General features: G+C 40.7%; 1 protein-coding gene across 4 annotated transcripts in view; it reads right to left on the reverse strand.

The window, feature by feature from the left end:
* NFKB1 (nuclear factor kappa B subunit 1) overlaps nt 1-24,318 on the reverse strand; it is a 112,074-nt gene that overhangs the window by 8,711 nt on the left and 79,045 nt on the right. For 3 of the 4 annotated variants that reach the window (XM_061585542.1, XM_061585543.1, XM_061585546.1), the window contains 8 exons: nt 19,117-19,260; nt 17,945-18,034; nt 17,183-17,356; nt 15,722-15,863; nt 9,618-9,732; nt 6,673-6,874; nt 5,967-6,136; nt 4,402-4,504 (listed from right to left, as the gene is read on the reverse strand). In XM_061585542.1, coding sequence (XP_061441526.1) covers nt 4,402-4,504; nt 5,967-6,136; nt 6,673-6,874; nt 9,618-9,732; nt 15,722-15,863; nt 17,183-17,356; nt 17,945-18,034; nt 19,117-19,260 — 1,140 coding nt within the window. The remainder of the gene's footprint in view (nt 1-4,401; nt 4,505-5,966; nt 6,137-6,672; nt 6,875-9,617; nt 9,733-15,721; nt 15,864-17,182; nt 17,357-17,944; nt 18,035-19,116; nt 19,261-24,318) is intronic. The other variant, XM_061585544.1, reaches the window with a different exon arrangement.

Here is a 24,318-nt window from a genome sequence, read left to right on the forward strand (position 1 = left end):
ATGCTGAAGGAGAGAAAACATTCTGCTTCAGGCTTGAAGAAATCTGCTTGCTGTGTCCATTATCTGGCATTTTTGAAGAACTGGCTGTTCCTCATATTTTTGTTGATATTTCACTGTACTGGAAAGGTATTTCATGTGACTCTGGTCCATATGTTCTAATAGCTCATTTTATAATGTATTTTTAATGTTGTTATATTATCAAAAGGAACTCTTTTTTGGATTGTTATATCATGGCTGAATGGACATTGGGCTGTTATTATAATGTTATATTGATATGCATTTGTTTCTTTTGTGTTGTGAGCTGTTGTGGGTGCATTTGTGCAGAAAAGCGGCATACAAATCGAAATAACAGCAGCAGCAACAACAACCTTTTCTCATGTTTTAATAAAGCCAGAGATGGGGAACTTGTGGTCCTCCAGATTTTGTTGGACTCCAATGTCCATCAGTCCCAGCCAGCATGACTGATGGTCAGGGATGATGGGAGTTAGAAAGCAGATGTTGCTGGATTCCCGTCTATGGGCAAAACAAGTGTTGAGTTTCACCAGAAGACTTCTCCTCATGGTTACCCCTCCCAATTGTCACAACTTGTGGCAGCATAGATTGATTTTGACACTTCAGCCTTTGAGCATTTTATCTTACACAGCATTTTAAGTATGTTACTGGTGGCATTTTAAATATCAGTTTCCAGCTGCTTATGGCTCCATAGGACAGCACTACTTATTGTTAACTGAAGACAAAAGAAAGCCAGTGGAAAATCTCCATGAATTCATGTAACATATGTCTAGGGAAGCTTGAGAAAGGCCATATCTCCATGACAGAGCACATGCTTTCCATGCAAAAGGCCACATGTTCATTCCCCAGCATCTCCAGATAGGGCTGGAAAGGATTTCTGCTTTTAAACCCTGACAGCCACTGAAGAGCAAGGCAGACCAGTAGTCTGACCCTGTGTGACATGCCTTCCTATGAATTTCATATTTGCGAAGTCTGATTTTCCTTTTGTACTAAGGTGAAGATCAGAATGACGTTTTCGTCCACACTTCTCAGAATTTTGTGATGCAGATCTTGACTTAAAACCCATTACAACATGTGTATTTTAGAATAAAGTATTTCATAAATATGTATTTTCAGAAGATAAGTTCAAAATCCATATTTAAATACAAATTTGTTTGCTGGTTTTTTAAAAAAACACACACAGAGAGATTAATGCAGAAACAGCACAGAACAGACTTATGAATAAATGATCACATGCAAAAACTGGCATGGACTGAAAACAAGGCTGGTCTTTTCACCTCTACCTGTGACCTACTACATTCAAAACAGTCCAATTTGTTCCTCATCAACGGTAGCCCCATATAGCAGACACCTGACATTTGTCATCCTGCTCAGCCCCCCCCCAAATAGAGAACTGCCCTCCCATCTGGCAGTGCTGTTACTTGATGCCAGATCAGTTCACAATAAAACAATTCTCATCCATGATTTGAGGTGGCTGACCTGGTGTCTGTTACTGAGACAGGGGCAGGCAAAGTGGGGGCCCCTGACCTTATCCAGCTGTGCACGCCTGTGTATTTAGTACAGCACCAGTCAAGGTCAGAGGGATCAGGCCTGGCAATCATCTGTAATAGTTCCATCACTCTTGCCAGGAGGCCAGTCCATCTGGGAGCTGGATGTGAAGTTTTGTACCTGGTGTTGGGTTGCAGAGACAGGACGGGGATTTTGTTGGTGTACTGTCCACCTTGCTGCCCAACAACATCCTGACAGAGTTTGTTTGTTTGTTTATTTATTTATTGCATTTGTATACCGCCTCATAGCCAAAGCTCTCTGGGTGGTTTACAACAATTAAAAACAGTAAAAACAAATATACACATTTAAAAACACATTTTTAAAAAGCAATTTAAAAACACATGCTAAAACGCCTGGGAGAAGAGGAAAGTCTTGACCTGGCGGCGAAAAGGTAACAGTGTTGGTGCCAGGCGCACCTTGTCAATACAATTGGGTCTAAAACAAACCTATATGTTTATTTTGCATGATTTGCTATTACCAAAAAGATGCATTCTTCTGGACAGAAGTCTCTCTCTTTTTTAGGCTGCTCGTTATTTTCTCTTCGTCATTTTATCTCTTATTTAAAAAGTGTTCCATTTAAGTCTTTAAGGACTTAATGTTATATTAGAACAATTAAAAAACCTTATCAACTGTTTTCACCAATATTTAGCCAGTAGGGGGAGCTCAAGTGTTACAAAGTGGTAAACATCTCTAAATCCACTCAGAGCCTGGAAGTTACTTTTTTGAACTACAACTCCCATCAGCCCCAGCCAGCATGGCCACTGGATTGGGCTGATGGGAGTTGTAGTTCAAAAAAGTAACTTTTCCAAGCTCTGCTTGTGGTGGTGAGGTGCATCTGACATAAAGTGGGTATGTTATCATGTGATGGCTTGGAGTTGCTCAGAGAATAAAACAGCCTGCAGTCCAGCTTCGGGGGGGAAGGGAAAGATTTGGCTGGGATCATTTTACCAACTGAGGCAAAGGACAAAATGCTCATCCCTAAATGCCATATACAAAAGCTGAGCAGACTGACAATTGACCTTTACTTCAACACTGGTGATGGAAAAGCAGCAGAGGAGACTTCTTCGCACATTATACTGAACACAGGCACAAGGTGTCTACATGAGTATGAGTGTTTGTGTGAAGGAGTGTATGTTTGATGATTTGTGCAGCTCAACTATTGTGTACACAGGTATACAGACCACACATTCATTAAACATTACAAGTGAACAACTGTACAAATTTACAGCTCTGTTACTTGTGTACAGAGACAGTAAGCTCATTGAATATAACATGTAGTTGCCCCTAGGAAACTGAGATGAATACTAGAGTGGTTGAAGTTAGTGGGACAAAAAAGTAGAAATCTGATGAAAACTGGTTGTTTACTGACGGAAAAACAAAGGAGCCACGGAGAGCATAGCAATAGAAGAGGCAGTGCACTGTTCGCAGGAAGGAAGTGGGCAGGGACGTGAGGGAATCAAACTAGGCAGACCATAAAACCTGATGATTGTTGTTGTTATGTGCCTTCAAGTCGATTACAACTTATGGTGACCCTATGAATCAGTGACCTCCAAGAGCATCTGTCATGAACCACCCTGTTCAGATCTTATAAGTTCAGGTCTGTGGCTTCTTTGTGAATTAATCCACCTCTTGTTTGGCCTTCCTTTTTTTCTACTCCCTTCTGTTTTTCCCAGCATTATTGTCTTTTCTAGTGAATCATGTCTTCTCATGATGTGTCCAAAGTATGATAACCTCAGTTTCATCGTTTTGGCTTCTAGTGACATTTCTGGTTTAATTTGTTCTAACACCCAATTATTTGTCTTTTCTGCATTCCATGGTATGCACAAAGCTCTCCTCTAACACCACATTTCAAATGAGTTGATTTTTCTCTTATCCGCTTTTTCCACTGTCCAGCTATCACATCCATACATAGAGATTGGGAATACCATGGTCTGAATGATCCTGACTTTAATGTTCAGTGATACATGGTTGCATTTGAGGACCTTTTCTAGTTTCTACAGCCAGTGTGGTGTAGTGGTTAAGGTGTTGGACTACGACCTGGGAGACCAGGGTTCGAATCCCCACACAGCCATGTAGCTCACTGGGTGACCTTGGGCCAGTCACTGCCTCTCAGCCTCAGAGGATGGCAATGGTAAACTCCCTCTGAATACCACTTACCATGAAAACCCTATTCATAGGGTTGCCCGTAAGTTGGAATCGACTTGAAGGCAATCCATTTCCATTTTTTTCTAGTTCTCTCATAGCTGCCTTCCCCAGTCCTAGCCTTCTTCTGATTTCTTGACTATGGTCTCCATTTTGGTTAATGACTGTGCCAAGGTATTGATAATCCTTGACAAGTTCAATGTCCTCACTGTCAACTTTAAAGTTACATAAATCTTCTGTAGTCATTACTTTAGTCTTTTTGACGTTCAGCTGCAGTCCTGCTTTTGCGCTTTCCTCTTTAACTTTCATCAGCATTTGTTTCAAATCATTACCAATTGTGGCTTCCACCATCACTTCTGTATGCTGGATAGGCAACCCCAAAAGAGAGCAAGGAGCACCAAAAAGAAGCAATGGTGTGTGATTGGGCTAAATTTCACACGCTGGCCTGGTTCACAAAGAACACTAAGCCAAACCATATCTCAGCACAAATGAGCAAATGTGTGACTCCCAGAGAGGAGGAGGTTGCAGCTGCTTTGCTCCTTCTCTGGTCCTGCTGTGCTGTGCTGAGCTAAGCCAAGCCATGATTTGGCTTAAGCATGTAGTCCAAACCTGGGCTCATGCTTTAGCTCTCCTGGACAAACCATGAGCTGTAAACCAGGGAATAATAGTAACTGAGCACAATGCTGAACACTTTCTTACCTGCTGCTTTGAGAAGAGATGTCAATTTTGTAGAGCCCCTTCCAGCTGCTATGTGAAGTGGAGTGGTTCCATCATATGTAGTGCTGTCAACAAATGCATCACCCTATTTTTTTTTAAAAAAGGAAATGCTGGCTTAGCTACCTAAATGTATAACAGCACCACACTTTGATTTCTCTACAAAACGTTGGGACAGCTTGAATGCTGTATAAAAACCCCAAGAGGCCTGTTTCAAAAACTCATGAACTGGAGCTCCCACAGTGCAGTTTGGACCAGGGCCATGATGCACATTTATTTTTGTACTTGTATATGTACTTGTGTGAAAACAATGCCCAAGCATGCAGAAATTGGAGATGACATGCAGTTATTCGTAAACATGAATAAGTATATGAAAGACCATTGGATGAACTCAGATAATTAAATAAGTTGTGTATAACTCACATTTTTAAAACAAATATACAATGTAAAAAGGTAAAGGTGTCCCCACACTTGTAGTGCAAGTCATTTCCGACTCTTAGGGTGACGACTTGCGACGTTTACTAGGCAGACCGTATATATGGGGTGGGTTTGCCAGTTCCTTCCCCGGCCTTTCTTTACCCCCCAGCATGTAATTTTACTGACCATGGATGGATGGAAGGCTGAGTGGACCTCGACCCCTTTTATCGGAGATTCGACTTCCTCCTTCCGTTGGAATCGAACTCCGGCCATGAGCAGAGCTTCGGCTGCATTACTGCCGCTTACCACTCTGCGCCACGGAGGGCCTCATACATTAAGTAGGAAAGATTAATTATTTGAAAAAATATTTTAACAGAATGATACAGAAAATACCCTGGATGGTGAGCTGTACAAATGAATATTTTGCAAAAATTGCATTATACACATGTATATTCCAGAAATTTGTGTATTTTACCATTATTAATTGATAAAAGACCAATAAATAATGGAATATGTATATGAAATAACAAAATACCCAGGCCCATCCATCTACACATTGCCCTGCATGCCTCACTAGATAAAGGTGAATTTCAGTAACTGCTAACAAAGAAAGAAAAGGCCACTGCAGAAGCTAAAACTCAGTTTTGCACAATAGTACTCTAAAGGTACTCTGCTGGCTCTGCTAATGGTTTTACAGTTTATCAGTCAAATGGCCATTTAAGGCTGTAATTCTAAACCCCTTTTAGGGAGTAAGCATCAATGAACTCAATAGGACTTACTTCTGAGTAGTTACGTGTAGGATTGCACTATAAATATCCAAGGTCAGGCAACCTTTCAGTAACAGTAGGCCATATCTACAATCCTTGCGCCTGAAGATAGGTCAAAGTCACTTATTGTTTAAATAAGAAAGTATAAAATAAACACTATTTATTTATACTGTATTATATACTTTGAGCATTACAGCAGCCTCATTCTAAAAGCAGCAGACATATCTTGTTTTTTAAGTGCTCAAAGGGGAAAAACAGCAGTCACCTCCTAGGTGGGAGGATCACAGTGAGAAGAACAGCTTCTTCTTTAAAGGAATAAGACAATTAGCTAGGAAAATAAAACATTTCTAGCCCTATGGAGCTCACCTCAAGCAGAAGGCAACCTGCCAAGGATATATTTCCTTGTTCAACAGCCAGGTGTAAGGCAGTTCTCCCAGATTTCTGTTCCTGGGCATTGACATCAGCACCAGCAGCAATGAGCAGTCTGAGACAGGACATGCTATTTGCTATCACGGCTAGGTGAATGACAGTCAGACCTGCAACAGGAGAAGCATAGCACAACAGTCATGATGAGATCTGAGGCTCAGAAGAGTTGCACCAGAAGGACTAAAAATTAACATATGCAGGCAAAAAATTAGGCTGGATTGGGTCTCTCATAATTTGGGAGCAATAGTTTTGGCCTGATGAAAGGAGAGAGTACAGTTCTGGGATAGGTGCCGAAACAGTAGGGGAAGAGAGAATTCTAAAAATTATTACAGTGACAGCTTCTTTTTTAAAATTAAGTTTAAAAACCTACATGTGCTGCTGGAGGAGGTTGCTGAAGCTACACTCTATTTGCAAATGCCCTTGAAATGTTACTACTGGTGAGACATTGAAACTGATTGAAGTTTCAACCCCTCACATTGAAAAACAATGACACCTCCAGTCTGCCACCTGTAAATGGGAATAGCAGATAAAGGTGGCCCAAATAACTCCTTCCAACCAGTGGGCAATATGGTGGGTCAGGAGGGGGTCAGCAAATCCTACAGAATTTGACTGACATATAAGCAAAATTTTCTTGTCATTTGCTTACCTTCCCCATTAGGAAGGTCTCTCATCAGAAATGCCTCTTTGTGATTAAGCAGCATACTTAACACCTTCTCATCTCCTTGTTTGGCTGCCAGATGCAAGACTGAATTGCCATGGCGATCCAAAAGGCTCACATCTGCCCCAGCTCTGAGCAAGTCCTTCACCACTCCTGCCTGCTTTGTGATAACAGCCAAATGTAAAGGAGTCTGTAAAAAGAGAAAGGAAGTAATAGCTAAAAGGCAGTGGTCATCATAAACACCATTCATACAAATGAATCTGTTACAAGAAAGAAAAAAACAGTACTAAACAAAACATCTACAAAAAATGCTCTACTGCTCTGTTTTTTAATCTGTATTTTTACTTTTCTTGTGTTTTCAACTGGCTGCCATTCTTTTTGATTTACTTTGACCCAATTCTTACATAGTTTCCCTTTGATGTTTATTATAGGGTTGCTTATTTATTGGATTTTATTGTTAGCCACCTTGGGCATTTTTATGGAATGGATGAGTACAAATAAAACAAATATAATACAAATGGGAAAGTGGGTTTCACTAGATTAACTTGATAGCTGATCAATACCCCCATGTCTTAAGACAGGGATCATTCCTGGCCATTGGACATACTGGCTGGGGTGAGTCCAACAACTTCTGCAGGGCCATGAATTTCCCCCCATCCCTGTTTTAAGACAAGTACAAAAAGTAACAGGTTGGATTACATAAATTGGTAGCAGCAGGAGAGATGAAGTAGGGAGGCCCTTTTCATTATTCTGTTTGGAATCCACTGCCATGTGGCTCTTTCCCTCCTCAGCACTACCACCTCCAGTGCCCATATAAGCACCCCGCAGGCAGGGATTCAGTTTGCATTTAAAGGCAAATCTACCTAATTTGCACTTTCCAAAATATTATGTGGGCAGAAATTCAGTCATCCTTCAAAATTTGCAGTCACCCAAATTTTGCAATGCAGTTCTTGAACCAAGTAATGTGTACAAAAACATATGCTATGTAAAGCGTGCATAAAAATGCAAATATTGGTGAAAATAACACACAAAATAATTATATTGAGGAAAACAGTTTGCAAAACTGTGTACATTAGGCAAATTGCATACAGAAGTGAATATATTAGGAGAAATTTGCACTAAAATGCTGACCAATTTTCATAAGGATTGTTTAAAAAAGAATTCACAATCTGATGTGGAAATGCAGAGAACTGAACGTAAGCTTGGAAAAATGAGAAACTGAATTTGACAGATTCACCCATCCCCATCTACAGGTGACTTCCAAGAATCATTTCCTAAAATCATTTTAGAACTAATAAGAGTGTTTTCACAAGCTTCCACTTCCTAGAAAAGAGACACATTCTTCTGATAAACTTCTGGTGCTTTTCTACAAGCACCTTGCTAGGACATAGATATAAGTGAAGCACATCCGCTCTTATAATGTCTACAAGTATATCAAGATGCAGTTGAATGTCTTAAGAAAGAAACAACAGAAGCAGTCCTTAGTTGTAAGGTCTTTGGTACCTTCAAACAAACATGAAAACAGTGTGGTTAGAGTGTTGGATTGGACCATGAAGAACTGGGTTTAAATCACCATTGCCTTGAAGCTCAATGGCTATTCTTGGGCCAATCACTATTTCTCAGCAAGGTGTATTTCAAAGGGTTCTCATGAGGATAAAATGGGGTAGAGCAGCCTTTCCCAACCTTTGGGTCCCCAGATGTTGCTGGACTATGACTCCCATCAGCCCCAGCCATCACAGTCAATAGTCAGGAATTATGGGAACTGTAGACCAGCAACATCTGGGGACCGAAAGGTTGGGAAAGGCTGGGGTAAAGGGAACTTTGTACACCTCTCTGAAATAACAGCAATTGCTCTGACAGCAATGCTGAAAACAACCCTAAATATTATCTATGGATTATAAAGTGGGATCCAAGAATTTAAAGATTATGCGCCAAGGGAGAAATTTAGTAACAGCTGATAAAAAAAATAATGCAAATCATAGGCTGTGAGTGCCTGATATGAATTCTAAAGTGAACCACCTACCTCTGGTTGTGACTTATTCTTTTCAACTTCACCCAATCATAACAGAGTTTCATGCTACACAGAAGGCATAAATGTAGCCCAAACCTTAGCCTTTTCCATGTGCACATGTGCAACTAGACCATACAGTTAATCCCACTCTTGGGTACCACAATCATTAAGACATAAGAAATAAACAAAACATTGCTAAGAAAAGTAAAACTAGCCCAGAATATCCAAGGAACTACAGAAAGAAAGGGGGGAGGGCATGGGAAGAGATAGGTTACATACAGATCATCACATCTACGTTTAATAAGCCAAGATGTGAATAGACCTTATGGCCATGTATACAGCACCTCTGCTCCTCCCTTCATGGGGGTAAGCAAAGAAACCACAACATCTTCCATTAACTATAGATAACCATAGTTTTTGAGTTCAGATGGAACAAGTCAGGGTATTAAGCTGTGATTTGAAGTTGGCTTAATATCCTATTCCAAACCCATTTACCTGGTTTTCCAGTCTGAATGAAATGAGAAACTATAGTTAACTGAAGACTTCCTGGTTTGTTTTCTGGCTTGCTTGAAGAAAATAAAGGGGGTACATCTGCATTCATAAATATTGCACATATCTCAGCTTATTAAGCAGTTATATCATCATCCCAACATAGCCACAGAATTCTCTCACAGAATTCTGCAATATATCCGATCTGTAACTTTCTACAACTAATAGTGTAATCCTAGCTATGTCTACTCAGAGGAAAGTCATATTAAAATCAATGTGGCTTACTCCACTGTTAAGTGGGGTTAGGATTGCAGTCTAAATTCATTTAATTTTCATAATACTTTAAAGAGGAAGCATTGCATAATTTTTGGACAGTCATCAGTAAGAGCAAAAGTTGAGTCCTGAAGGATCATCCTCCCCACTGTTTCCATACCTGGTAAAGGTCATTTCTCACGTTGAGAATATCATCAGCATTCAAATCTGCTACCACTTCTAAGAAGTTCCTCACCAGTTCCTTACGAAGATGAATAATTGCTAAGTGAAGGACGCTGATATTGATCAAAGGAAAAAAAGAACAAACACTAAGTATAAAATTTATTTATTTATTTATTTATTTATTATTTGATTTATATCCCCCCCTTCCTCCCGGCAGGACCCCAGGGTGGCAATGTAAAACTGATAGGGGAAGACAGTTTACTTTACAGCAGGGATGGGGAACATGTGGCTGTCCAGATGCTATTGGATTCTTTCTGCCATCAGCTTCAGCCAATACAGCCATTGGATCATGAACTATGGGAGGTGGAGTCTGATAACAAGCTGGAGGGTTACAGGCTCCCCAGTCCTGTTTTACAGGATGTTTCAAATATTTTTCATTACTTGACATGTGGTTAACATTTGTGCATGCTATCAAAACATATCAAAACAGTGCAGAAAGAATATATATCAGGAACAACAGTCAGTCCCTCTTTATTTATTTATTTATTTTATTATTTCAATTTATATACTGCCCTTAGCGAAATAGCTCTCAGGGCGGTGAACAAACAAATTTTCCCTTATCCCAGTCTGTGTCTGTGTTGGAATTGATTTTTATATGTTTTTAAACCTCTTTAAAAAAAAAGAAAAAAAAGATGTTTTTAAAACCTTTTTTAAAAATGTTTTGTTTTAATATATTTTAAAGTCTGTTTTTCTGACGTTTTAAAGTGTTTTTAGTGCTTTTCTTTACTACCCTGGGCTCCTACTGAGAGGAAGGGCAGGATATAAATCTAATAAATAATAAACTGAGAGTTTTAATGAGAGACAATTGTGATTTCCATTGCGTTTACTGAGCCATGGTTTCACAGTGAAATATGACCCACAAGCTGTCCTAAAAAGTGCCTTATTCTTTCCCCTGGGGATTCCCCAATGGCTGACCATTAGCTTTTTTCATTGTAATACAGAATGTGACTCAGAACCACAGGATTCAGACGGGTGGCTGGAAAAAGTAATATGTGAAAGGGGAGGCCTGCACTTTGCCTGCACTCAATTCCCATCAATTCATTATTTCAGTATGTGAAAAAGGTGATAAGAAACTATGCAAACACCCCAACAACTTGATTCCTTGATGGATCTCCTGCTGATTTTAAGGTTTAAAGTTGGCCATCTCCTCTGTGAATCCCAGACCATCCTTTACACATCTACTAAATACTTTTTAACTTCTACTTCTTAAGACAATCAACCATCAAGGTCAATAGGTAAATTTCCCCCCAAAAAGCTGGCATCCAATCAATACCATGAGTTTTCAAGAGGTAGCAGTCCTATCTGGTTTGCTTCCCTTTCCCATATCTATGGTGGGAAACAGAGAGAGAGAGGGTCTGTGCCTTTACTCACCCACAAAGTGAGATATGGCAGGTGGCTATAAGAGAAATAGGGCCTTTGCTGTGATAGCTTCCCAGCTGTGGAATGCCCTCCACAGAGAAACTCACCTAGCACCTCCTTTGTATTCTTTTCAGTGCCAGAGAAAGCCTTTTGCTATCATTCTCCAAGGTGTGTACACACACACTTAATTTTAGAAATTTTTATGTATGTCACCGCAAATAAATTGAGTTGTGGGGCAGTATACAAATGCTATAAATAAGTAAATAATTGGACTGTAAAAAGTTGTCTTGTATCAGAGAAAGAGACACCTGCTCTAGCATTCTGTTTCCAATAGCAGCCAGGCAGATACATGTGGCAGTTCTCAAGCAGGGCATGTCAATGGCAATCAATCCCTATTGTTTGCCCCTTACAATTTCATACTCAGATATACTTCCTCTGAACATGGAGAACAATGGGTAATATCCATCTAGTAGCTTGACTGATTGTCTTGCATCAATAATAGATCCATTTGGAATAGGCCAATGGTTGTATGGCGGCTGGGGTGGGAAGTAATCACAACAGTCAGCCCGGCTTACACAATCTCTTCTTTTTGAAAGCGCACTCAAGGAGCTGCACTAGAGCATTTCAACTGTCATTGAGGATGTACAAATTGGGCCTCTGTGGCAGTAAGTCAATCTCCAGCATTTGGTAACTTTGCATTTGAAATGGCAACACAGATCCATTATCTGCTCCCCACCCTGTTCTGTCTGGTGTACAAGCACCTCCCTCATTGGGAAACTCCGGGTCCCCCACCTTCCACTAATATAGCCAGCTGCATAAGGAATGCATGCTTGATTTGGAGTTTTTGCATTTTATATGGAATTGCATGAACAGAACAAACTGTAATGGGAAATTATTTCCAGTTAGATTTCTATTTCATCACACACAATGTGACTTGGACTCATGCTGCAAAAATTATTGGGGGTGGGTCAGCACCTATTGCAGCTGGTAGAAGTTAATCCGTTTTCTGTTGGCACTGCCATTCTCCAGACATGGCTAGATACGATCTGGCACTTTAGAGTAATTCACTCAATTTTAGGTGGAAGTCATTCAACTAATAAAGGTCACATTATAAATGGCAAAAATTCTTTTCTGTAAAGAACCTTCTGTAAGGTTATGTTATAGCCAATTGGGGGTGTCTGTAAGTATAACAAAGTCTGGTTTGCAGAATGCTGTCTTAATTTGGTCAGCAGTCATGTTAACAGCTTAGAAAACAAAGCCCCCTACTATGAAATATGGCAGTATTTATTTTGGATTGCTTTATGTTTTAAGTATTTATCCTGCATTGGATTCCTGCACTGAGCAGGGGTTGGACTCTATGGCCTCACAGGCCCCTTCCAACTCTACTATTCTATGATTCTGTGATTCCATCTACATCTGTACTCCCTATCCTTTCCTTCTTATTTTCCAGTCAATGCTGAAGAATGGGTAGGACAGCATGGAGTTTGAAACCATTTATATGCATTAGTTATTTGATATTTTTAGATGATTGCTGTAGTTTATTTTCTGTCAGTAACATTTTAGTACCTTGATCTAATCATGTGTAGTGACAGTACAAAAAACGTTTAACACAAACCGGGAGCTAATGTCAACCCAAATAAAAATGGCTTGCAGTGCCTGTGAAAAATGCTTACGTAGGTTCATACTTTACTGAGTCTTCACAGGGTGAAAGAGAATTTCAGAATTGTATGACTGCCTCCCTTAAAATGTCTCTTATTGTGTAATACAGCCTTGGCATGCAAAGGATATGCTCAAAAGGATACTCTTCATTGAGCTTAGACAATGTGCCAGCTTTTAAGTTGGTGCAGAATTGGTATACTGAACTCTGTATCCAAATATTTTCCTCTCAGTCAAGGCTTACCTTGCTGCAAAGATCCACAGTTATATTGCAACATATGCCTCCAAGTCAAAATATGCTGACTAATATTAAGGACAATATTTTCTTAGAAAAGGGAATTTCCCATCACAGCGTACTTTCCTAAAAGGAAAATACATCCAAACCCTGTCCCAGCTGGCTCTCTTCAGGGAAGGAGCCCACGCTGCAAGTGGTGAGATTCACAGACAATCTATTGGATGGCTAACATTATGGGAATAGACTAAGTGAGCTCAACAGGATAAGGTTTGAGCAGAAATCCAGGGTAGCAGCCAACTAAGGATTGTGCAAGGTCCAGAGACCCAGAAGGTAAAACGTTAAGGAGGTTTAATAAATTCATCTGAATCAAAGTAAGGAACTGAGCTTACAGAGGATGCTGACCAGAGCCTTATTGAGATTTCTGGCTTGCGTTCTCTGCTCTACTGTCTACGCTATTTAGCAGAAGCTCTCTTGGGTATAGGATCTTTCCCTGCCCCGCTCCCTCTATCAGGGGATTCCAGGGGCTGAATGTGGAACTTTTGCATGCAAATCATGAGCTATGGGCTCTGTGGGAGAGCTATTGTGAAATTCCAGTTTAGACCATTGATTTTTGAAACTGTGTTCTGGGGAACTCATAGGTTCCTTGGAAGCGTATCAAGGGTTTCCTCAGTAAGAACACAGTAATGGCAGACAGCATGAGAGGCAGCACACTTGTCATTACTAACCAGCCACAGGGGGGTATTCTAGAGTGCACTCTCAGTTCACATGGGGTAACACAGTGAGGCCCAGCAATCCACATGAACTCAGTGTATATCCTAGAATAATCACATCATCCTCTGCCTACATGCAGACGTTCCTCAGCAGGTGGCTCTATGTGGAAAGTGTTCCCTGGAAATAAAAAGCTTGACAATGACAGCAGTAGATAATTAGATCCTGCTTTGCTCATCAGGACACTGCAAACTGGTGGGCCAAAGCATGGAGTACAAGACAGCAACATAACAGTTTTTGGCTGGCCTTGCTATGTAAAGTCAAAAACTGTGGTGGCCAGTTTCCTCCCACCCCCCACTGGCAGCTTGATGAAAGCAAGTGCTTCCTACAAGCAGCAAAGGAAGCCCCTACTACAAAGCCAAGGAGGGAAAATTCCAGTTTCAGCCACTGCTCAGCAAAGAGGCTCAGAGCTTGTCTTCGGAGCAACAGCTGAAGAACTTTCTCTTACAGGAAAGAGAAGGTGCAGGGCAGGAATATGAAGGGAGTGTGAGAGCTTCAGCCAATGCTCAGCCATAAGACTCTGGGCCCTTCTGCTGTGCAGCAGCTAAAAGAGAATGTGCCCCACCTCTCTGTCCTACAGGAAAGATAGGCAGAGAGTGCGTGGGAGGATTCAGTGGATGCTTGGTAGTGGCTCTCAAGAGCACTGCCACTGAGCTGTAGTCAAGAAGCCTCCACTGACCTTCACTGGCCACGGAGAAGCAAAGGGTGAGGAGTTTGTTTGCTTGACCCTTGGCCAGCCTTGGAGGTGGGATTGTTGAGAAGCTGCTGGGATGATCCCTGCCCAATTCTGCAGCTTCAAAAAATGTGGAAGGAAAGCTTGTTGCTCATCACATTTACCAGACAGTGTTGCCATGCATGCCATGGCAAGCATAACTGTTGAATATTGGTACAATTAACTAAGACAGGGGTAGGCTGGGGGACGGCATGTTAAGAGAGAAAGGGGTGAGGAACCTTTTTCAGGCCCAAAACCATCATCCCTTCTGGGCAATCTTCTGGGGGCCACACATCAGCGGTGGATGAGGGCAGAGGCAATAGTGGGCCAAGCAATAATCTTTGCACAGTAGGCAGGCGCGCGCACGCGTGCACACGCACACGCACGCACGCACGCACGCACACACACACACACACACACACACACACACACACGAACGAGAGGTCAAGAACACATCCCAGCCAGGCAGCATTCCAGGGAATGAAGCAGGGCTGGAGGGTGTGTAGCCTGGACAGAGTCCTGAGGGGTAGGGAGAGAGGCCTGGAATGCTGTTTGTCTCCTTCAGGCCTGAGGCTCCCCATCCCTGTTTTAGAGGTTCAGACAAGGAATTTTGTGCCAAGTTGCCTTTCTTCTGGGACCACATCCTGAGATGACTTTAACGGAATAACCTGGGAGGATGGAGCTTCTCCTCTTAGGACACGAGCAGGCCTCCTGAAGGGAGATTCTTCCTACCCTTCTGAGGATGGCAGTAGACAAAGCAAGTCTCAGACATGGGCTGGCTCCTCACTATCACCTTTCTGAGCCATTCCCATTATTCTCTTTCTTTCCCACCCCCTTTCCTAAAATAGGAATTCTGAAAGAGTAGCTGGTTGGAATCAACTGTAAAGGAAGTAACTGAACAGACTTGAGGCGCACTGGGAAGGGGCTAGCATGCATTTTATCTGCTCTAGAAGGCAAAAGGGAAAAAAAGTTACACACACACAGATGAGTCAAACCATTTTGCCTCTCTCTTAATGAGAAACACCTACAATAAATTACTTGATTGCAACCTCATTTTGGAACTGCTACTTTCCCTTCTTACATCATCTCATGAGTAGAATAAGACCTTTAACACTCAGAAATAAGAGAAATAGGTCTCACTGAATTCAGCAGGGTTTACTCTCAGCCAAATGTGCACAGGACTGCACCTAAAGAATGTTTTTTTCTAGAACTCTTTAGGAACCTGAGGAATGGCATTTCTTATCAGATGCAAAACTGGCATCCAACACATCACAGACGCTCATGTTAAAGAGAGGTTTGGCACCAGACTTACTTGTCGCCATTTTCATCCTGGACAGTTGTAAGGTGACGCTGAACAGCCAGTAGCATCTTCACATCTCCAGTTACTGCATAGTTAAAAAGGGCATTTGCATGACGCTTAGCAAGCTCCATAGCCTTCTCCAAAAATAAATCATCTATTGGGGGTGAAAAATTGCCATCTTAAGAACTTAAGAAGAGTCTGCTGGATCAGGCTGCAATCCCAAGCAAACCACATAACTTTAGAGCTTTCTCGTGAACTGCAGAATCCTTTTCCAGCTCAGATTTAATCTGAACAAGAAAAGAATTGTGGGGAGCTTCAGTGGTATCTCTACTCAACAATTTTTAAATTTATCCCTGTTTTTATGTATCCCGATACTCAAAACCAATTTACTTCTTACCCACAAGAATAGCTAAAAAAGATGAAGAAGCTTCAAATTTAACCTCCCCAAGCATGAAACTGTGAAATGGCATACTGCTAAGGAACTGGACACAGCATTCTTCCATTCACCCATTTTTCTTTGACAGTACATACCCCACAGAGTCCGGATTGCTGCAATGGAACTAACTGCACTGCACATATGGTAAAATTATTACTAGATCTGTCCGGAAAAGGGGATTGTAAAGAACAGCTGCCTAGAGCCTCCTCTTTTCACTAACAGAGAGATTATTCAGAGGCCCTCCTCTGGGTGGTTATTGGAAGGAGGACCTTTTCTGTATTGGCTCCCAAATAATAGACCCCCCCTTTCTAATCATGGTTGCCTAATGCCTTCCCTGTTGTCCTTCAAGTGTCAAGGTTTTGGCATGCCTCCAATGGCTTTTAAAGATATCTGAACCCTTCTAATTGTCTTTCTGCTATTTTTATCTGAATTTTTCTTTTTACCTGATGACATAATTGTCTTTTATCTGCTATTTTATTTTGTTATTTGACTGATATTTATGTTATTTCATATTTTAAAAAAATATTTAGCTGTACATTGATCTGAAGCTGTTTTGTAAAAGTCAAGAGTAATTTTTTTAAAAGCATTAGTCAATAATAAAACAGTCCCTGCCCATAGGCTTATAATCTAAAAGTCACAACACATAAGGAAAAATGGATGGGGAAGGAGGAAGAAAAATAATTAATTCAGACAGCAGTTCTTAAAGTTACAGTTCTGATCACGGCCAACTGTGATGGGGGGAATAAATAAATTATTTATAGGGAAAAAATACTATGTCAGGCACATTACTTGTTATAAAACGTAAAGCAACAGTGCAATCATTCTTGAAGGTGTGTGTATGTCGGGAGGAATGCTGAGATAGCTCTAGTTATTTATGAATAATATATTAGAAGATGCCTGAATTAAAGAATTGCCACTATTTCCAAGACTGATCAAACTTGACCACTTTGGAAGTGCATTTGCATCTAAGGGTTCAAACTTCTGATCCAAGTTTCTTCTTTCTAGCTGAATAAAGTGACACAAAATCAAGTTGTTACCTTGTAAACTGATGTCAGCATCAGTACATGGTAAAGCTGCTTCTTCCACCTCAGGAGCTGTGCCAATTCTGGTTTTGTTTTTCTCTTCAAGCTCCACTTTCTCCTTGAATTTCACACTATGTTTTTTGTTGCAGCAGCTTTCACCATCCCTATTTGGCATGTCATTTGAAAATCCTTAAAAAGGTAGAAATAAGTAGTATTAACTTTCCCCCCATATTGATTAAGGCCTACAATTAAAACAAAAAGGACAAAACATATAGCATCAAAATATGCATTTGTAAAAACTTCAACCTGCCATCACTTAATTTGAGACTGAACTCATGTAACAGCTAAAAGCAACAGATAATATTTCCCATCTCTTGGAAATTCAGGCAATGGAAATTCATTGATCTGTGAAACCTTTCGCGCACCTCCTCCCCAAACACAATTTAGTCCCAATATTCTCATGTAATGAAGCCAAATACATGTAAGCGCAATCTTTGCATTCTCTTCCTCTGTTTATGTGTCTCCATTCCCTCCCCTTCCCCTGTTTTTCTTGTGTATTTCAGATTGGAAGCTACTTGTGGTAGAGATCTCTGCCGAACCTTTCTAAAGTACATGGATGGTGTTAAATAATAATAAAAAAACCAATTATTGTATAAAAATCCAGTTCATGTTGCTCAAATACTACACAGCAGCAACACTTGTTTTGTTGATATTCTAAGCATGTAATAGATAAGTAAATAAACTCAACAAATTAAAAAAAACCTCTCTGATGTTTACCATGCTTCATTCCTGCACCAGCCTTGTTTGCACTGGAATGGAAGTGCATCGCTCCATAACCAGAAAACCCATATGGTGGGTACCCATACCCTAAAAACAGCAAGCAAACAGAGAGAGAGTGATCAGTCACTAATAGTAGCCATTAAACACACATAGAAGTATTAGCTAACAACCAATAAAATGTCCTATTTTAAACAGGTAGCTCAAACTATAACACGGCCTGAAGGTACATGAAGTAGCAACCTTTCCTCACAAAGCAGGTTTTGCTCTGGTCAGTGCCTGGATGGGAGGCCTCCTTATGGACATCTTCCTAAATTCTATGGGGAAAAGGTGGGATATAAATAGATGGGCAACTCCATCATGTTTGTCTCAACTCTTTTCTGAAGGCAGCTAACACGTTTAGATGCCTACAACATGCTCCTTGCAATGTCTTTTATAATAATCTACAGTAGAAACATAAAATGCTTGCAAGTAACCCATTGACTGCCACTAGTACTTGTAATGAAGCTTTAAGAATGAGAGCCAATCTCTTCTCTAAGGAATTGGCCATACTAACAATCACTTCAGGAATAAATTTCATCAAGAAAATGAAAGAATCCATCACACTGTATCTCAGGGGAATATGCCTTCTACTTTTTTGATCCTTGAGGGAGAGGAGGGAGGAATGGGGACAAAACAACACCCACACAGACAGACTATAATCCACAGTGTGTCATGTGTGTAAATTACGACTGCCAGTTATGGCAGACAGATTGTGCAGATCTTTCTCCCTGGCCACAGCAGACAATACAAGAAACCCATTAGCATGGATGGGCATCTCCTGGATCACAGCCACTTTAGAGCTTAACCATCCTCTGTAGGAAGAAAGTGCTGCACTTGCATAAACTGTAGTGGTGAGGAAAGTAGCTTTCTTCTACTGTTGATATATTGGTCTGTTCAGCCCTCAGTGTCAGGATCATACATGGGAGAGAGTACAATTTGTTTCTGCATGTGCACATGCAGAAACACAAGAGATACACTGAACCCCCTAGAGATCCTTGCAGTATACAAAGCCCCCAGCCTTATACAATCCATCCCTAATAATTGGCATTTCACTGGTCTGAAATTAAAGGAAAACAAACATTTCTGAAATGTGCATCTCATTGCTCACACCAGTTGTCATTTGTCTTTACCTGATCCAGCAGCCCCACCACCTCCAACACCTCCTCCTCCTCCTCCGTACATTCCTCCTCCTCCAGCACCTGCACCACTTCCGCCAAAACTATCGGAGAAGTTAGGCATGAGCTTCTGTCGTTTTCTTTGCACTTCTTCTTTATCTGCATTTTTTGGGCAAAAGAGAAGGGCAAGAGAGATTCAACCAACCAAAGTGTGCCCCTTTTGTTTTCAAGGAAAGAAGCTCTGGTTAACAAACAGGGAAAAATGGGATACTGCAAGCCTCACATACTGCTGATTGGAGAACTCAGATTTCATTACAGTAATACTTCCCTGGCTTAAATGAATAAAAGAAAATAGCTTTAATTTACTAACAGAAAGTCCTCACATGTAGCAGGGAGGAGCTTTTGAAATCCTTCCTTCTACAGATCACCCCCCTTCCTGCAGTATCAGGCAAACTATTCAGGACAAGTCAAGAGAACTTCAGGCTTGGGATGGTTGAATCTGTCAATTTTGGTTTTTCTCAGGTTCTAATTTTTCCAATCTTAGGTTCGGTTCTCCACATTTCAAAATGTTTGATTTTTTTAAAAAAAAGTCCTCACAAAAATTCATCAGTATTTTATTGTGAATTTCTCCTAATATACACATTTTTACAAATAACTTTGCTTAATACACACATTTTGCAAAGCAATTTTCTCTACTATAATACATTTTTGTATTTTATTCTCACTAATATGTGCATTTATGTAAATCTATAGATTTATGTAACTTTAAAGTTGACAATGAGGACATTGAACTTGTTAAGGATTATCAATACCTTGGCACAGTCATTAACCAAAATGGAGACAATGGTCAAGAAATCAGAAGAAGGCTAGGACTGGGGAGGGCAGCTATAAGAGAACTAGAAAAGATCCTCAAACGCAAAGATGTATCACTGAACACTAAAATCTGGATCATTCACACCATGGTATTCCAGATCTCAATGTATGGATGTGAAAGTTGGACGGTGATAAAAGGGGATAAGAAAAAAATCAACTCATTTGAAATGTGATGTTGGAGGAGAGCTTTGCGCATACCATGGACTGCGAAAAAGACAAATAATTGGGTGTTAGAACAAATTAAACCAGAACTATCACTAGAAGCTAAAATGATGAAACTGAGGTTATCATACTTTGGACACATCATGAGAAGACATGATTCACTAGAAAAGACAATAATGCTGGGAAAAACAGAAGGGAGTAGAAAAAGAGGAAGACCAAACAAGAGGTGGATTGATTCCACAAAGGAAGCCACAGACCTGAACTTACAAGATCTGAATAGGGTGGTTTACAACAAACGCTATTGGAGGTTGCTGATTCATAGGGTCACCATAAGTTGTAATCGACTTGAAGGCACATAACACACACACAGTACGTGCATTTATATGCAAACTTTACCTGGTATATTCATTTTTGTACACATTACTTGGATGAAGAACTGGATTACAAAATTTAGAGAAGTGTGAATTTCAAATGATGGCTGTATTTTAATTCATGTACAGTTTTGGAAAGTGCACATTAGGAAAGTTAGTCCCCATCCCTACTTCAGGCACAGCCTACAATACTGTAGCTTTCCAGATGTTGTTGGACTACAACTTCCATCATCCCCAGACAGTATGGCCAATAGTTACAGATAATGGGAGCTGCTGTCCAGCATCATCTGGAGCGAAGCAAGTTCCCCATCCCTGCTGTAATACAAGTTGGTCTGGTGCCAGTGGACAATAGCCATTTAAGGGAAAGAGTCTGATTTGAAATGGTGATGGGCTTAATAAACGTCTTCTTCTGAACCTGAGGTTTCCTCCCTTCCTTTCACTGTGTTTGGTGCCCTCCTATAGCCTCTGATAAAGTATGGAATGCCAACATCACAGGAAAGAACTATGGCAGAAGAGCTCCAATGTGTGGGTGTGCAACCAAGTAAGCAAGCATACTGTGACGATCCCACCTTTGGCTCCACCTGTCAGGTTCCCACCTGCTTGTGGCTACTGCCTTTCACTAGGCACCACCTCAGGACACCACCAGTCAGGATCGTTGTTTTTATTTTTTCTCACTCCACTCTAGCACAGATCTCTCAAGATCCTACTGCTAGGCAGCACCACCAGCCACTCCCTGTAAACAATACTGCTAGAGACTTCGCCTTAGTCTCCCTATGGCTTGTTACTTTGTGTCTGGGTGCCCTTGCTGTCCACAACCCCTCTGTATCTTTGTCTGTAAAGCATACAATCCTGGGATGCTCTGGATACTTGACGATGTTACACTTTCTTCCTTCACCGCTGCTACCATTAGATACAGTTTCCCTTCAGCCTTGGTAATTACCCTGCCCTCCCTTCTGGTCTGTATATCCCCAGCCAAGGATCAGGCTTTTGGTAAACCAATAAAAGTATTTATTTGATAACACTAGGAAATAACAAGATTACTTTAGGAATGTTCAACAAGCGTATGGTTTCATATAGTGTCACTCTTATGTTTCCAGTTATATATATTCTGTCCAAATATCAGCCTAATAGAATCCAAACCTGCCTCAGAACTCTGTCAACTCAATCCCAACTGCCTCCCACTTCAACTCCTTTTCCCATCACTCTCCTCTCCACTCCCCCCAACAACCTCCCCAACTCAACTGTCATCCTCTCATTTATACCTTCAACCATTCAAACACTCAGCCAACCCCTCTTACCATATATCCCTACATAAACCCACATTTACCATATTTACAGTTTTTAACATATAAGGACATCACACATACGCACATGAGTTTACACATATTTCAGGTGATCACAGGCCAAGGCAGAAACCCTAAAGTGTATGCAGATGAAGGTAAGTTTTCTTTTAATCAACAAAATTCATTTCCATTTACTGCATTTGACTTTGGTATCAGCAATTAAAAATCTTGCATTTTATAAGAAAAAAGGCTTATTTGCTGGATAAAAGTATATGAAAAATCCAATTAAGATATGACAACTACATAGGGACCAGTAGGGGCCAGCAGGGCAGTGTGGCATTGTTCACTTGGCTTCTCAAAGCCACCTTTGCTGCCGGTTACTGAGAGGGACAGGGGCAAGGCAATGGGGAGTTCAGCAGGGTGTGGATGCAGCATTAGAGCCAGTCCGATGCTCCTGACGCTGCACCGAGCTCCTTGCTGCCTTGTCCTTCCCCCTCTCAGTAACCAGCAGTGATATGAGGCATTGGTAAAGCTAAGCAAGTAACACTGCCCTGCTGCCGACCTACTGATAGGGACATAATTGGAATGATGTTGAGTGGACTGGAAGGTATTGATTAGGTGGGTGACAGCAAACCCTCTGTACATCAGGGGTGAGGAACCTGCAACCCTACAACATGTTGTATTACAATTCTCCTCAGCCCTGGCGCTTGACCATGGTGGGTGGGACTAATGGGAGTCGGAGTCCAGCAATATCTGGACTGTACATGTCTGAGCTTTCCTCAAGGGGCCTTTCACTTACTTTCAGAACCTCCATTTAATCACACGCAAATAAGAAGCCTAACTGAAGTTGGGCTCATACCAGGATATGATCAAGATGCAAGGTGGGTCAGGGAATACTGGCAGCCAAGACAACAAATTCAAAGCTAATTCAATCTACAAACAGTTGTTGGGCTGATTAAAAGGCATTACCTAACCCACTTTGGTTCTCTTCAGCTAAAAGCAAGTAAAATGTTGAACAGAACATGGCATATAAACCAATATATTGTAACATTTTTCCTGCCATCAATACTAATGTCATTAGCTCCAATATAAAGGCCAAACTACATGTAACCTTAATGGCATAGTTCTGCCATTGAGTGCAGTTTTCTCTCCTCTCAAATTGCCCGTTCTGCCCCCCCATGCAGATGCAATTATTTATTTAATTTATTTCATACCCCACCCTCAGGAAGGTGTAATTTGTCAGTGGGAAAGTACATGTTTTTTATGAGGAATGCCCCAGATTCAATACTTTTAAGAAGGATCAGGCAGCAGTGGATGCAAATAGTTTCTACCCAAGACCCAGAGTAGACATTGCAAGTCAGAGTAGACAGTACTGGGCAGTAGATGGACAAATAGTCTGATCTGGTGTAAGGCAAATTTATAGTTTTCTGTACTAGAAATACAAGAGTAGAAGTGAAAATTATTTGCTTGCAGTTTCTTTACCTCAAAGTGATACTTCCTTAAAGGAATCTCCATGCATTTTCTTTGATTCACACACACATACCACAACTACTGAGCTGACACAAACGGTTTCTATATTTGGATATAGTCCAAATATATTCACATACTAAGAAGAAAGAATCCCATAAAAAGAAATACATATTTATAACCTTGAACAGAATAAGGCATGGATATTTATGGTGGATAAATGAAAGATATGCCCCCCCCAGCAGATCATTATCTATCATCTGGGCATTTCCCCTGATAATAAACACATGTCAGCCAGCCCCAGGATAGATCTGGAGGTGTCAAGGGAGTTTTTGAAAGTTTCTGTAAAGTTCAAACATGCACCACAAAGTTTTCTGAATCCAAAAAAAGAAGTGTGCAGAGTTCATCAATTAAACCTGGAAATTACCTGATACACGCAACTTCCTGCCAGTTATGATAAGGTCATTGACTATGAACTGAATTGTTCCCTCATTTGACTCTCATCTACGTGTCAATGCTTGTCACATGCCAAAATTTTCAACCCTTTGAAATGTATCAAATCTGCTAAAAAAAATTAAACACACATGTTGTCATATGATCAACTTGGTGTGCCAGTATTTGGAAGAACAGGATCTAATTGAACTTTTAGGCATGGGAATACTTTTGATCTCGTTCACATGCTCAAAACTGAGCCTGATGGAGGCTTTCTTCCTTTGCTAGAGCATATAGACAGAAATGCAATACTAATGCTAATCTAAGGGTACATCTAGCTAGCGTGGTTAATTACGAACTAGGAGCACCTAAGTGCAACTTGAATGAACCACTAGCATGCCATGAGAAGCAGATTAAATTGAATAATTAAAAGCTAATTATTTAGTCAACCTGTAGCTGCTTTTCTACCATAGTACTCAAGGCAGCTTACAGCTTAACCATTATAAACAATTCAGAAAAAATACAAATTCAACAGATTATACAGAGCAGACAAAAATCAGTTGACTATTTAAACATTAAAGCAACTTCCACCATCGCCAACTGAAACAATTAAGCAACAGAAACAATCA

This window comes from Rhineura floridana, chromosome 9, assembly GCF_030035675.1.
Source record: "Rhineura floridana isolate rRhiFlo1 chromosome 9, rRhiFlo1.hap2, whole genome shotgun sequence".
In the NCBI taxonomy this organism is placed as follows: domain Eukaryota; kingdom Metazoa; phylum Chordata; class Lepidosauria; order Squamata; family Rhineuridae; genus Rhineura; species Rhineura floridana.